At 41.1% G+C, this 16,350-nt stretch overlaps 1 protein-coding gene across 6 annotated transcripts in view; it reads right to left on the reverse strand.

Moving 5' to 3' along the window:
- The window catches only part of LOC112161462 (signal-induced proliferation-associated 1-like protein 2), a gene marked incomplete in the record, with an annotated part of 101,605 nt that overhangs the window by 37,044 nt on the left and 48,211 nt on the right, over positions 1 to 16,350 (reverse strand). For all 6 annotated transcript variants that reach the window (XM_024296566.2, XM_024296565.2, XM_024296564.2 and 3 more), the window contains 5 exon segments: positions 2,973 to 3,247; positions 8,942 to 9,518; positions 9,998 to 10,155; positions 11,819 to 11,922; positions 12,029 to 12,203. In XM_024296566.2, coding sequence (XP_024152334.1) covers positions 2,973 to 3,247; positions 8,942 to 9,518; positions 9,998 to 10,155; positions 11,819 to 11,922; positions 12,029 to 12,203 — 1,289 coding nt within the window.

The raw sequence follows: 16,350 nt of genomic DNA on the forward strand, positions 1-16,350 counted from the left end.
CAATCCTGTTGCCCCAGCTTCCAGTCAGACGGACAGACGTTTAGTGAAAGAAAAGTCCTTTCTGATGATGTTTGTTTTGTTTTCTCCTTCCCTGCACTGAGATTACCATTGTATCATAATGTATCAGTGCTGATTGTGGTAAGAGGATTAGGTGAGGGCTGTGCCAGAGAGGCTGCTCTGCAAGATTCACCCACCAGACATATTAGTCCACCATCTGGGGGGGGGGGGGGTGTTGTCTTTGCAGCTAGACGGAAACCTATAGCTGACATACAGTTAAACACACATAGTCTGTAAGGACTGATGTTGTTGAATACATGGATGGAGAAGGGATATGATTGATCACCGATTATTAAAAAAAATACAGCCCAATATAGACAGAAATTAAGGATTTTATTCAGAACTAACAAAAATGTAATGTTCCCACTTCCTGTCACACACATTTAATGTAGTTTTGGGGGAATAAGGAGAAACCAGAGTTTTCTGATCCAAAAACTGGACAGCCTGGAGCAAAGATGTCAGAAATGAGAGAGTGAAAGAGCGGCAGATGTGGTTTCACATGTCAGTTCCTCACAGGCAAAAACAACCAGATGTGCTGTCAGAAGAAGAATGTGAATGCAAGCTAGCATCTACACCGATCCGGCTCCAGAGGAGTTTAGGCGGTAGGGGGTGGGGTGAGAAGGGGGATATTGCTTGTTCTAGGAGGAACAGTTAGCACAGATTTTCTTTAGATTTTTTGTCTCGGAACAGAAAGTCTAACCGTAACTGCAAATAAAAGCATCAAAGGAGAAATCACAAAACATTAATCAATCAAATCAAATCAAAATGTGAGGAACAGTCTGCAGCATAATTTTTTGCTGAATATTCTCACCATGAACTAGAGAAACGGTTTCTTTCCAGAAAAATACTGGATCATTATGCATTGATCCAACAAGTATATACATTTTATCATTTCTGAGGGACACTTGCTTGGATTTACAAACTCCAAGGTAATAAAGTGTTGGACACTAAAACAGAAGAGTGTGGAGGAGGAGCTGATATGCTTGTTGCTGCGGCACTTGGATGCACTTGCCTCACTGATTCTTAATAGTAATTTCCGCCTGATAGAACACATTGGATTATAAGGCACACCATCAATGAATGGTCAATCTTCTGACTTATATAAGGCCACCAAACTATAAAGCATTAAGCGAGACAGAAGAGTCAGACATAAGTTTGTCAGAGATGCTACGTTCACACCGGGGATGTGATGCGCAGGTTCTTGAATACATTTTTACCATATGGTGTTCACACTGGACTGTTCCTGCCTAATACTAGCACATGTACCTCAAAAGAGGCTTAGTGTGAAATGTCAAAGCGGTGCAAACACAATTAGTAATTCCTCTTTCAAATTTAGTTTTCAAGTGGTTGGCAACTTCTATAAATTAAAAAGAATGTAATTCACAAGACACTGCAAAATTCAAGTCCCTGACTGGTTAAAGTTCAACTGATAACTTTTAACATGCATTCAGTGGCCATGCCTTTTGCATATGGAGTTCAAAAACTGACTAAAAAACTTGCGTAGTGACGTGCGAACACGAGTTTTAAATGCACAACTCTCCAGACTGATGCAGCTCAAACAAACGCTACTTGGACTATACTAATTCCCAAACGTATCTGTACGACGTAAAGGGAAAAAAAAGAAACAAAACAATCCAATAGTGCTACACATTAGCAACATTAGCAAATTCACAATACCACCCACATTTGCCTGCAACTAGTAAAAAACATTGATATTTTGCCAGAGCGCTCTCAAAATCTCTATGACATCATTAAGCACCAGAATAATCCATATATAAGGCGCACTGTTGTTTTTTTGTTGTTTTTGTTTTTTATAATAATCAAGCCTTTAAGTGCACCTAAGTGCAGAAAACACGGTGGTTTTATTTCTGCTCCTCCATTATGTGGTCTCTTTATTAACTAAGTTCTAGTGACTGATTTTTTCAGTTTTATGATACAACAATAGAGTAAAACTGAAACGATACAGTAGCAGCCTGTCCTGGGAGGGGCTGATTCGTGGATGACCGCCCTCTGGCGCCGGGCCTGCATCAACACATCCCCAAACTCAGCAGTATTTCAGCCACAGATGGTTCTGTGCCCACCAGAAAAAAAAAAAAGCAAGTAGTTTGCTGTTATTGCTGAACTGAAAATTGTGCTAGATTAGAGAAAAAGTAATCCACAGACAATGGCAGTGAGAATTGAGCCATTAATCAAAAGGTTTGGCTCATTATCATTAGTGAGAAACGCTGACTGTCCAGGTCTGTGACTGCAGAGCTGCTGGAGCGTTCTCTCAAACAGACGCAAAGCTCTCCAGAGAAATCAGACACAACATCAACAAGCAGCATCGCCTGTTATGCAAATCATCTTAAAAATAAAAGCAAATGTCAGCTTAGTTTTCCCTAAGCCTCATAAAAACAAGAAACTACCTCTGTCATTATGTTGAGCTTTTCCAGAAACACCTGCTTCAATCTCACTAAGATCAGCACCAGTCAGAGTCTGAAGCAGAGCTCCATCTGTTTAAAGAGTAGAAGGAGGGAGTTCTGTTCTATAACTGCTGGATTCATCAGAAGGTAAGGAGTAAAGCAGAGGGAGGTTTCTGGCAGGAGGTGATCTCTTGGCTTCTATATATGTTGGAGGGAAGGACGGACTAAAAAAACGACTTACAGTAATTCTTCCAGAGGGAAAACGAGCGTCCTGAATGTGCCAGTCTGAGCTGCAACTCCCAGAAAACTGCTGCTCTTTTAGACAATGCTCCTTTGGAGAAGCGACAGATCACTGCTAATCTGTGTCACACAACTCAATGGATTCACACACGCAATGTAAGCTTCTCCTCCACCTTTCTGTCTGCTGATGAATCTGCTGGTTAAAACCCGCTGATTTCAGAGCACACTGATGTGGTTGGGTTCTGTAGCTGCATGGACTAGGAGAGAAATTACCTCCTTGGAGTTCCGTCTTCGTAGGGCTGGATGATGACCACTTTGACAGTGACAGACGTGCGCAGCAGGTCAATCATCTGCTCGTGCGTGAGCGTGGCCACAGCCACCTTGCAGATCTCCACCAGCCGGCTCCCCTGTCTCAGGCCTGCCTTCCAAGCAAAGCCAAAGGGCTCCACATCTGCCACGATGCCTTCAAAGTTGACGTGGAAACCGAGCTGGCCCAGGCTGTTCCGCCGCAGAGTCATCTCTGACGTCTCACAGCCTCTGGTGGTGATCTGGAATCAGAACCGGAGCAGAGATGTTTATCATCTGTGATAAAGGCACGACTGATTTTGCCTGGATGAAGTGGTACAGACATAAAAAGACAGATGGTATCACTCAAATGAAAAATGGAGACTTTTTTTCTGATTACACACTGTGCAGGAATTAGATGAAGAAAAACTGCAAATGATGCATATAAAGCACAGAAATATTTTTTTTTAGAAAAATAAAAGAAACCTTACAATTACTGGGTTGACTGAGGTGTTCAGGTGTATAAAGAATAGAAGCTACACACCTGTCCCTGTGGACAAAAGCTACAGAGTCTCTGATGTACACGTGTGCATGAAAGCAGCATGAATACAAATCTAATCCCCCCCTGAGTCTTCAGTGTCGCCACAAAACTAATAGAAAGAGCTCAAATACAAAAACCAGTTTGCTTTTATTAAACAAAAAATAGGATTTGCATCAATTGACAGTTAATACACTCACTTTGATGATGAAACAAGCATTAAAATTGTCTTTTTTGTTTCTCTTCTGCACAGAAGCAGAATCTTCTTGTGCAAATCCGCCTGTAAACTACATTGCTAATTGCGCTAATGGTTCACCTGGCTTCAGTTCATGCCTTATTGCAGTTCAGGTTCAAACAAAGTTCAGGCCCTGACATATACAATGTGCAGGGGCATGGAAGGAGAGCACATTTTCCTGCAGATACTTTTATGCCAAGAAAGAACAAAATAAAAAAAATAAAAACTCATAGCTTCTGATGAGTGGTAATCGCCCATCAGATTAGTTTTGGTTCAGCTCTGGGTGAATGCTTCCATTTGCTGCAGAGCAGCATCTGGCTGCAGTGGCACATTAACACACTGTGGGTTGTCAATACTCCACAAGACAGCAGAGTCTCCACTGCTGTGTTAGGACACCACGGTGCACCATCATGCAACACTGCAGTCAACAAGAACCCTCTACGCCCTAAGACGGACAAATCAGTCTTTGTCTTTGCAGCTTTTTACAGAAATCTAACTGATTTTTGACGAGAACATCACTTTAGTCCCAACTGTCCTTATGGGTGGATACGGGCTGTTTGCAGGCAAAAAAAATGGGTAAACCTGAGCCAAACAAAATATATCAGGGTCATAGACAGATCAGTGAACCTGTGAAAAGAAAATGTCATTTTTTTCTATGGGTGTGCTGCGGGCAACAGGTCATATACAACACATAAGGGTGAGGTAAAGGTCAAAGGATTACATTAGTGCCGTTCACGTGATAAGTGTGTGCTCCTTGCTTGCAGCCTGACTATAGGAAAGGAGAAAATGGGACTTAGTCTTTCTATGGGACGTGCGGTCAGTAAGGAGCCAGTACTTGCACCTTACTAACAACTACATTGTCTCAACAGTGGTAATCCTGATGTCCCTTGAGGTAGCCCCAGGAGCCTCAAGATAACTGCAAGACACACCTGCGCTCCCCTAAAGATGCAGCCGCTCTCCTCTATGACCCTCCACAGATCCAGACAACCCAAAACCCACACGGGTCAAATACAGGTGACCAAGGCTCTACAGTAACTTAATAACAAGCTGAGCAAAACATTGAGGTAACCTGCTGCAGTTCTCTGACTAATCAAAGTAGACATGACTTGACATGATGAGAGTTTTTAAGCCTAAACTGACTGCAAACAAGATGACCAAAAAGCTAAAGAGACAAAATTTTGACTAAACTCACATTTGTTGCCAAGTAACGGTATCTGTGTTACCCAGTGAGAGGACTGATGGATATATCTTTGACAGTGATGACAGCATCTTCAGAGAGACATGACAAGCATGTCGCTGCTTTTCAAAGAAAAAAAATTAGAGGCATCCATCTAGAAAGGTCAATGAAAGGTCAACTTCCACCTTTGGGCCGTAGCTTTGAATCTCTCAAATTCGATAAAGAATAAATCTTTGATGGCAGCTTCTAACTGGAAAAAGGGTGATTGCGTCAGAGGAGGCTAAAGCGAGAGAGGGACTTGTTTCTGATGTGAATTATGAAACCACAGACTGTGTCACTGACTGTTCAATGAAGGTTCATTTATTTGTGAAAATAATTCATCAAGAATAGAAACTAGGCCTTCTGTCCATTTTTATAGTAGTGAAAGTAACACAAGATAGATAGATATAAGCATCAGTAAACAGGGGGTAAAAGAAGCCTATATCTGCAGATCTACAGCTGCATATAAAGAAACTCAAACACACAAAGAAGCCGTGGCTGTCCACTTTATTCGGGAAACAAAACAGAAAACAGCAAATATGGCTCCCGTGCCTTTAGGACTTGTCTAATAAAAGCTCAGCAACACCCTGGAGAGAGGAACGTTTCTACAAAGCTTTTAGTTGTGTTCTCGCTGGGCTCCTCTGCGCGTTACAGCGGGCAGCCTGTTCGCTCTAGTTCGCATTACATCACAGGTCCGGCAGCCTGCAAATCCTCCCAATGAAACGAGACTCCACTCGACCTCTGGGACGGAAACCTTTGGGACAGAGTCTGCAGAGTCAGCTCAGCTGCTGCTGCTGCACAACTTCATTTAAACACAGATTCACAACCTGCAATGATCATTTCAAACACAGAGGAATGAAAAGTAAATGTGAAGGAGATTAGCATAAGGAATGAGGAAGTGATGTCCTCTGGCGGTTCACAAATGCTAATTTTTTCCCTTCTTTGTCCTTATGATGGCTCAGAAAAGACACTGAGTGGCATCTGTGTCCTTTCAAGATTAATTATGGAAATACTTCTGGTTCTTGTGGGGGATTTTAAGTGGTTTGAATATGCAACATCTCTGGGCACTTTTATTTCTACTTAGTTTTCTCTAAATGCTCCTCTGAGCTCGTGAACTAATGACAGATAGTAATATGATATAAAGAAATAATCAAAGAATTGTTGTTGAGCAGGAACTGGACTGTTGTTTGCCAATGGTTACAGGCTGTTGGTTTCCAAACAAAAACATTTAGATGATAGATTTCTAGGTCTAGGCATCTTTGTCCTGTACTCAACTTTTTGTGAGTGCCTTATGTGAAAACTGGATTCCCATTGGCCACAATTGGGAAGCTACTTGGGAAAAATGTTGGTTTGTAGATTTTGGACGGCGTTAGCATGTTAGTTCACAAAAGTGGTGTTTTGCTGTTGCTTGCACACTTTTTAATAGATTTTAGTAAAAATGTAATACATGGAATAATTAAATGTACAAAATGATATGACATACGATATGAACACACTAGAAATGTGGGAGTGTTAACAAAAAAACCTGTTGCCAAGGAAATCCAAAATTTTATTTTTGTTAATTATTCTAAAAACCAACTAGACACATTTGTCACCCTAAGGAGACCAAAAGCTAAAATGGTTGCTATGGAGATAAACCAACAGAAAAGATGCAATTTTGGAAAACTGAAAGTGTTTTTTTGCGTTTGTCACATGGACTTCACAGCCACTCAGCGAGAGGCCACATAATGCCTCTTGTGGTTTTCTTAGTTTTAGATTTGATCATGTTTAATTCTTGTTTTAAAAGAATTTCATTGTACCAGTGACAATGACAAATAAAGGACTCTCAGTAAAGTACAGCTGTGACACAGATGAATAAAAAATGGGTCGTCTGATTTAAGGTTGTTGCATTTTCGCACACCTGAAGTTGCTAGAATCGCCAAAGTATCAACTGAAAAAAGATAGAATAAACAGAGAAAGTTTGAATAAAATGACTTCCGCAGGAGGCAAAGTGTCCTCTATTCTTAGCCTGTCAGACCCAAAAACATGACCGTGTTTCCGCTCACCCCCTCAAAACTGGGTTAGTGTCCTGCTTAAACCCCCCCCCCGTCCAGTACCTGCACCCAAATATTCTCCTGATAACCCCACATCCTCTCCTAATCTTTCACTCCATTAAATGAACGCTTGGACATGGGGATCAGCTGTGGCTTTGGGTTCTTTTTGATACAAACGCTGCAATCGCTCATAATGGTTTATCCTCATTAACCTGCAGCCCTCACAGCTGACAGCACATTCACCACAAATCCAGAAATGACCAGAGATACAATCACCAGCAGGTCTGAGGCAACAGAGAAGCATCCAACACAAGACTTAACAGGATGGATGTTTGGTGATAAACATGTCAGAGAGAAACAAATAGAAGAACAGGTTTGCTGCAAGTAGACAAAAAAAACCAAAACATCCAGATTCACCACAGAGAAACCACAACAGAACCGCTGGAGGTAAAGTTCTGGATCATGAACCCAAAAGAAACAGATTTATTTGCTGATTTCAAAAAGATGGTTAGTCTACTACACTATAAATAAAATAAAAAAACACTTTTTAATGGTTATTTGAAACCAAAATGAACATGAATTTGAACAATGAATTTGCTACAAAAAACTAGAAAAAGGACAAATCTAATCCCCTTGAAAGAAAACTATTTAAATTGGACTATTTTTGCCTTTCAGCTGATAATATACAAATCCTCACTGCTTAAATGCTAAACAATAAGATGAGAAAAAAATTGAAGAAGCATCAAGACAAATAGAAAGGAAGCTCATTTTTGCCTTGTTTTTGATATTTCTAAGAAATTTTTTTTATTGAATAATTTTATCCAAAAGGTTTTTTTTAATCAAAATTATCCCTATTTATAAATTAACTAATCTATTTTGATCTAGTTATAGTTTAATCTGTGGACAAGAGAAACATATTTGTCAGTTTAATAGTTTGTATGTAACATAAAGATTTTTTAAATGTAATTTGTTTCAGACAAGTTGAAAATTAGAATACAATCTATACAATACAAACATATTCATAATAATAGTAACAACAAAAACAATAATAAAAACAATACAAAATATGTCTCAAAAGATGCAGACAGAAGATTTTTGAAATATTAAGATGATCCATGTCAATTTCATGATAAGTTTAAGATTTTCAGCGCTATACTAAGAAGACTTTCATCTAGAAAGATCATTTATTTTTAAAACTCTGAATTTTTTTTTTAAATATCAATTATTTAGGTTCTGTAAACTAGGTACTGCAACATTAGAAATACATTTATATTTCAAAATATTCAAAATAGAAGGTTTTTGCTCTCTCATAAAACATTTGAAATATTTGTCGGCTAAAGTAATCATTATTTTAGTTAAAAAAAACAATATTAAAATGCTTGAGTGTTTATTAGTTATTCAAGCCTCTTCAGCAATCTGCTTTCATCAGTTATTATCAGGTTTTTGCCTTTGAAATTCTCTCACTGACCCAAACTTAATAAGGAATTTTATGATTATTCCTTCTATCCATCCATCCCACTGAATCCCTCTTGGAGTCACTAGGCTGCTGGAGCCTATCCTGGCTCACTGTTGGGTAAAGGCGGTAGATCCTGGACAGGTCACCACTCTCATGCAGCATCACACACATGCACACCAAGGGGCACTTTGGTCATCCATCAATCTATGAAGTCTGTTTCTGGACTGTGGGAGGAAGTTGGCTTTTCTGGAGAAATCCCACACACGCACGGGGAGAACATGCAACTCCACATAGACAGGACTCAGCAGGGATTCAAACCAGAACCTTCTCTCTTTGATGCGGGAGAGCGAACAAACAATAATGGTGTTGCTTTAAATGTTTTGTTCTTTTTAAACTTTCCTTTACACCTGAAAGAAACTTCACCATCTTCAGAAGAAGAAGAATTCCTTAAAATTTGGCGTAACTGTTCTGGTTCTTACCTCCAGTCTTTGGACCATCTCCCGAATGTCTTCCCCGCAGTTGTCATGGGCGGACAGCATGACACACTCCCCGCGCTCGTAGAAGATCTTAATGCTCATAATCCCTGAGGTCCACCCGATGACGTCACGGCAGGAGCAGTTAAAAATCACATTTTTGGACTCTTCTTCAATGAGCACTATGAACTCATTAGAGATTCCGAGCAAACAGTCAGCATCCATGGACTGACCAAAGTCCCGCGCGCAGACGCTCCAGGTGATGGCGCCCACACTGAACATGTGCGCATCCTTCCTGGGTTTCACTTTCTCCTTCTTCTTGGCTCCCAGCGTGATGAAGCTGAACTTCACGGCTGAATCTATGGTGGCCGTGCTGACAAAGTTTTCAGCCAGATCCTTCAGGTACTCCTGCCGCGTGCGAGTCGCCATGACTCGGAACTTCTCGGACTTGTGAGCAGCGTTCTCGCCGTTGATGACTTTGGCGAGCAGGAAGTCCCTGAAAACGGCTGACTTTGGGAAAGTGACAGACTTGGGAATGGGAGGGCCGAACGGAGGAACATTTTTGGATCTGGAAACAGCGACGCTGGAAAACAAAAGTGGAGGTTTGAAATGTGACAGAGACAAAAAAAATGATCAAACTGTTTGATGATGAGAAACCCCTTAAGTGCTGAAGTGATAATGCTTTAAGGAAAATAATTCCTGATGAGAAAGAGGAGATCTCTGACTCCTTGAATGTGCCGTGTTATTAGCTACTCATCTGAGGAAACATTAAAGTTGTAAGTCATAATTTCAAAGTGGCTCTGAAGATAATAACTGGATCATCAGTGAACTGATCAAAAGAGCCTTGTGACTTTTAAATATTACCATTTAAATCATGTCAGAACCATACAGGGACTCTGGAAGGGATAATTACGGCTCTAAAATCGAGGTCCTTTGAAAGTTAAGGTGGAGTCATTTGGCACATCAAAAGCTCCTCTAATTATCACGAGAAACCCCCAAACTCTCATATTTCTTATCCCAGCTAAATGCATTATCCCTTATCAAATGAATTCTAGCATTTACCTGTAGCAGACGCCGTCAGTGCAGGGGTTGTGGACCTTGACGATGACGAAGACGTGCTGGAAATGAGAGCGGATATTTTTTGGAGTGAAAGGAAGGGCCCCAGGCTCCTGAAACACTATGGTGACAATGTCGTTGCCGATGTGCCTCTTCCTTAACAGCTATAAAAAACAGACAAGAACAGAGTAAAAAACGAGAAAATGTGAAAAATACACATAAATGAATATTGCAATAGTTTAAAAAGGGCTTTGTTGGAATAGCAGAAAAGGTTAAAAACAAATACAGTGAAAAAAGGAAAATAACAGAAAAGTATGTATTTTAGGCTAGTATGACAATAAGTCTACGTCCCACTCTGATCATCTTTTCATCTATTTTCATTTAGAAATTCAATTTAATTATGATTAAGTTGTTTTTAGCCCAAATAAAAAGGTTAAAGTTTCGGCAGAGCGTCAGGAGTCTCTTAGAAATTCGTCTCAGACTTGTGGGTGAAACCGTTAAAGTCAAGGCCTGGAAGCCAGATCCGGCCCGCCATGTACTTAGATCCGGACCTACAGATTATTTTATTTTATTGCTATTAATAGCGCAAATATCCTGTTCAGCCCGCAACCTAAAGTGTGTTTTGGATTTTGGCCCCCTGTACGATTGAGTTTGACACCCCTGGTGTAGAGCAACCCCACCGCTCCTTCCCTTCCTATTAGCCCATTGTTTACACTCTCTTCTGCTAGCTTAAAGCCCCTAAAAACCCTTCTTATCACTACAATATCATAGCTATCGAGTTGTACAGTTTTGATCCAGATTTCAGCTCAGATGAGGAAAACACAGACGCACATGGATCTATGTTTTCTGCATCACAAATACTATCTTTTTCATTGGGCATTTTTGTCTGCTAATGATTCACAGCGATTCGAACAAACAAATACTCAGAAATGCTAAATTTGAGCTAAATGTTCTTTATGCATCAAGAGAAAAATGCTTCGGGAACATGTAAAAAACACCAGAAACAGCGTTTTCATCAGAGTAGGGCTTTACACAAACTTTTTTTGGGGACGTGTTGGCTAAAGCGTTGAAAGGATTTTGATTGAAGGAGGCGGATTCATCTGAACACAATCACCTCTTTCTGTCTGGAATAGGGCTGTCTGAGTCAAAAAGCATCCTAAACAAACAGGATTAGAGGGCACAGAGGTGAATTGGATAGGATTGGGAGGGGTGAGTGGAGTCTGCTGTGGGATTACAACCAGGGATTAAATTAAACTTTCCCATTCCATGAACACAATTGCAGTTAAAAAAAAAGAGAGAGAGAGAGAGACTCTAATGCAGCACAGCAGAGGTTGTGGATCCTCCCCAGAGAGCGGACCTGCTGAGGCCCGCTCAGTCATATTCCACAGGTTCAGGCTCTTTGCTCTAATGCATCTTAAATGGACTCAAAAGGCCCACCCGGAAAAGTAACACAGAGCCTAATAAACTGAATGTAGGAAATTTCGGCTTTATTGAGTTATTGTTCGGCTATCAACAACTGCAGGCACTTAATTCCACTTGTTCACTCAGAGAGACACAGCAGCCTATCCTTTACCACATCAGCCCCAAGGGAAACATTGATTAGAACCATACTATGAGGCACCGTCACCATGGAGACGCTCATGCTTTCAGCTGATGGTCATTACTGTGGCACAATGAGTCTCTGGGGAAGACTGGCAAGTGTCAGGATTCCAGACCCCCTAAAAGAAGCTGCTCAGCGGTTCATTAGACCCATTAGGCAGCAGTTTGCTCCGTGGAGGCGCAAACGCAGTGGTCTCCGTCGGGACAACGAGATAAAGTGCGGTTTACCTGCTGCCGGTTGTTGGGTGTGTAGGGGAGCATGGTGGACACGTGAAACATCAGCTCGTAGTCTTTGTAGGTGGTGTAAAGAGAGTGTGTGCCTGTGGAGTCCGCTGCAAGACAGCACAACAACAGGCGTTAATACAAACCTCCATCCTGTTTAATGGGCTAAAACTGATTAAAAACTCCCAGAAACGTGTAGATCCAAGCTTTTCTTACTCTTATTATCCAGCTGGGCTCTGTATTTAGTGAAGCCTTTGAGTCGCACTCTCTGACCGAGCAGATCCAAGAACTCTTCGAGTGCCGGTCCCGCACTCTCGTTGTTGTACATCTCCTCCTCCGTGCTCTGCCCCGCTTTGCAGTAAAGCACCCCCACCTTGTGCTGGAAGCTGAGCTGGAAAGGCAAGCACACAGACAGGCGGGTGAATGATAATCCTTTTCCTGTTGCCGAGATGTATCCCACACAACACTCAAACATTCTGCAGAGTATGCACTCAAAGGGAGTGCCAACTTTCCATCATGTCACAGCTGATGTGAGATCCTTCAAAGCCCTTCCAGGAGAGATGAAATCCCCTTTTGTGAAACCAGGCTATGAACTCTCCGGAGCCCTGAGCGGAGCATAGATCAAGCCCAGCTATTAGCTGCTACTTAAGAGCAGCTGTGGACCAAAGGGAAGTGAATTAGAGGCAGAATAAGGTTGGTTTATGGCAGAAAACTGGATAAAGCTACAAACTGTAAAAACTTTAGTCTCTCCACTAAAAGTTTCACCTGAAAGCAGCACTTTTGTATGGGAAAGTATTTTGCAATGAAATACTAGCATTTTTTAAGTCAGATAACGACTCTAAGAAAAAAGAAACATTAAAAAGTGTTTTTTTTAATCAGGCAGGACATTTAAAAGATATTAATTAAGCTGTGAGCTCTGTTGTACGGCCCCTGTCCTTGCTGCCACCGTTTCACCCGCTCTCACTGGCTGGACATCTGATACACACCCCTCACCCTGCCACCCTGGTCTAAGCTACATGACAAATTCATACAAAAAACACACTTTTTTTCATTTTACTTGTTGGTCGGCTGGGGGCATGAGTAGGTCTATGTCATTTTTAGAAGAATTGACAAAAGTACATTTTGGGATTTTTTTGACATCTGAGGATTTTTTGTTAATGTGTTCATATTGTCCACAATACCAACCAATTCTCTCTTCCAACTCGTCACATATGGGCGTAAGGTTCGGGATCCCTCCGCGTCAGTTTTTGACGTTTTGGGTGTCCCCAACTGGTTGTTTTTGACGTGCTGGCTGTTCCCATTAAAGCACGGGTCTCCAACATCCAGGCCAAGACTGGTACCAGTACTCTAACCCAGCATCGGTTCCACTTCCGATACTGACGCCCAAAGATTGGGGACTCGTGATATAATGGTAACAGCCAGCACGTCAATAAATCAATGAGCTGGAGACGCTCAAAACGTCAAAAGTGACACATTGGGGGTCCAAATCATACATGGCAAGTTGGATTGAGAATGTGTTCAGCTTGACCCCATTATTTTTTGACTGTTTTCTCCTCTTTGACATAATTATTTATTATTTTTTTTTATTTATTTATTGGGTTGAAGGGGAGTTGTTCAATATGTCAAAAACACATTTTCCTGGGTACTAGGTGCCTGCAAATTTTGGTGTATGTGGCAGGGGTGAAATTTCTCCTCAAAGGTGCAGAAAAAAGGAAGAATTGTGAAAACAATCTGGTCATTCAGTCCAGGACTGCTGCAGGACAAAATAAAACATCTGGATGAAAATGATTTTCAGTGGTGCAAGAACAGAATCCCATCATCCAACAGTTTTATTTGTGACATCTGACTCTTCCTCTGCTGCATTTCCACATGAACCACATGTCAGTTTGAGCTAAAACACAAACTAATCATTGGTAATGTATGGCTCAGGTAGGCAAATGTCTTTTACTGTGTTGCAGGTGGTCATTTTCTCGAAGAGCCCATGACGTAGTTGTCATGGCGACTCCTTTATCAAGCAATCTACTCTGTACTGAAGTTCTCGTGATGACAGAACGTTATTATACCCAGAGGAAATGGCGTGATGATCTGTACTAATGCAGACCTCCATTTTTAAAGCCAAACCATATGAACTAACTTAATCTCTTGCTTTTATCAGAGTCTTTTCATTTAAACTTCTTGGAGTCCAAAGAATAAAAAAAAACCGTCAGATCAAGCTCGCCATCCCGCAGGTTTTTCATGTAATCCATGAAATGTGGGAAACCATCCAGCTCTGCAGACCTGATGCTAGAAGTCTGCAGGAAGGTGGACACTGAGGACTCTGGGAAAGGTTCTGCACATCCCTGTTTCAACATCCAGTGTAGGCATCTTTGATATCTCCTCCTATGCCAAATAAACACCAGGCTTGTGATGCTGCACGTCTTATTGAAGTTAAAAGGTTACATTCATCTCCAAGACGAGAGAAGTTGTATTGTGTTACATGTAAGTACAGAACTAAAGTTTGTGCACAGCTTAGCATTACAAATGTTTCTTTATGACAGTTATTTTACACCATATAAACGTAACATTGGGCTGCATCGGCTACTAAAATGCTGGAGAAGTTTGATAAGAAAAAAGAAATCCGTTGAACAAAGAAAGTCATCATTTTGTTTTCCTGGTAATAATCCAGCAGAATTTTCCCTCACAAGTTTTCAACTATTTATTCTTAGACTTCCTTCCAGCTAACGGATCTATTGAGCTAAAACAAAAGAAGAAAAACGAGGAGCTGTAGATGTTTAGCTGATGGAAATGAGGTCAGCAGCGCCTCTGGGGAACTCTGTGAAGCACCTGGGGGATCCAGTTGTCCCCACTCAGCATGCATCCATTAAGCTGTAAGCATATGCTCTGCAGTGACCTGACGCAGCATGGAAAGTTTTTAAAACATCCGCATAATTCGCAAAAATATGTATATTATGCTCCTTCACTAAACCCCTCCACACACTTGGAAGCTCAAAAACTTAAATTTGGAAGCGGTGCGATTCAGAAGGGAGGAGCTGCAGAAAGAGGAGGCAAGGTCACAATTCTGTGGATTAAAACAGCGGATTGGCTCCAGGTGGAGAGTGAGCTGCAGTCTGAGGCAGATGAAAAAAACCTTCCAATAGGAAGAGGGAAGCCTAGAAACAGGGCTTATCCTGTTGCTACAGTAACCTGACCTCCATTAACCATAAAATATGAAGGGGTGCTCTGACAATTTTAGTTTGGAGTGTTGAAATTCATCAAAACAAAACAAAAAAATCCAATAAAAACTCTGGAAACTTTTCTGCAAAGACAGGGTTTTTTTTTTTTTTTAGAAATATATTCCTCTCTTTTGCATTAACAGTCATAGTAGGTGGTAGATTACTCTCTTAAAATAGCCTAAGAAATTACATTAGAGGCAGAATTCTTCTTAAGGGCTGAACTGAACCTCTGTGGGTATTATAAGAGATTCATGAACCTGCAAAGACCTCTGGCTTGTTTCAAGAAAGAAAAACTTAGAATCAAATACTGCAGTGAAAAAAAATCCAGGGGATGGAGTTCAAAGTTATTCATTAAATGTGTCCTGTGCAGACTTTTGTATGCGTTTATTAAAAATGTTTGCTCCAGATTTCTCAATTCTCAAATTTAGATTTAAAGCTGTTGACTTTCAATGAACATCATTTCTAGGAAAAGTCCAGCAAGAATGGACGATGAACGAACGACATCATAGCACGTTTTACTGTCATTCTTTAGATTCAGCTCAATAACACATATGGACAGAATATCAGATTCCAGTTTTTTCAATCAGTGAAAAGTCAGCATTCCTGCATTGTATTAATGCTTTTTCCAGTCCATCTGCTTACGGTTAACCCTTTCATTCCAGTGTAAGTTAAAATATATTCACGTGGGCTGCACTCCCTGCTTACATCCTTACATAAGTTTCCTAAAACCTTAGGCTCATGTAGCCCCACAGGGGGAGGGTTGACCTCTGCGCGTTTTATGGACTGTCCAGGTCTATGGATGGTCACAGAGGAGCGGCAGCATTGTAAGGGGTCTGCAGGGGGGTCTTGCAGTCGCACCACCTGAAACGTGCTGTCGCCAGACAAACCGCGCCCAAAGCTTAAATCACGCCGCAGGATTTCAAATGGCGTCTGTGTGTTGAATTAACATCGAAACCGGCTGCCCAAAACTAATGGATGCCTTGTGAAGTCAAAAATGTGTGGTTAAAAAAAATGTATAATTTCACCTTCTTCCACCTTGTTGTATGTGTTCACTACAACCTGCCCTTAGAAAAAAATGTGCAAAAGTATTTTTTCCACAGAGTTGTTTACGATTTTATCATTTTGAGCAGGCTGACAGCATGACCCGTACTGGTTTGTCCATTTCCTCCCCGCGCACGGCCCACGTCCACCCATAAGAACAGTTGTGACTAAAGCCTTACATCCTTCCATACGTCTCCTTACATGCAGAGCTGCTTTGAACGCAATCTCTCTGCAGGACATTCACTTAATCTGCCCACTTCTGTTTAGAGCAAAGACGCCAACATA

Source organism: Oryzias melastigma, linkage group LG15, assembly GCF_002922805.2.
Source record: "Oryzias melastigma strain HK-1 linkage group LG15, ASM292280v2, whole genome shotgun sequence".
Lineage (NCBI taxonomy): Eukaryota > Metazoa > Chordata > Actinopteri > Beloniformes > Adrianichthyidae > Oryzias > Oryzias melastigma.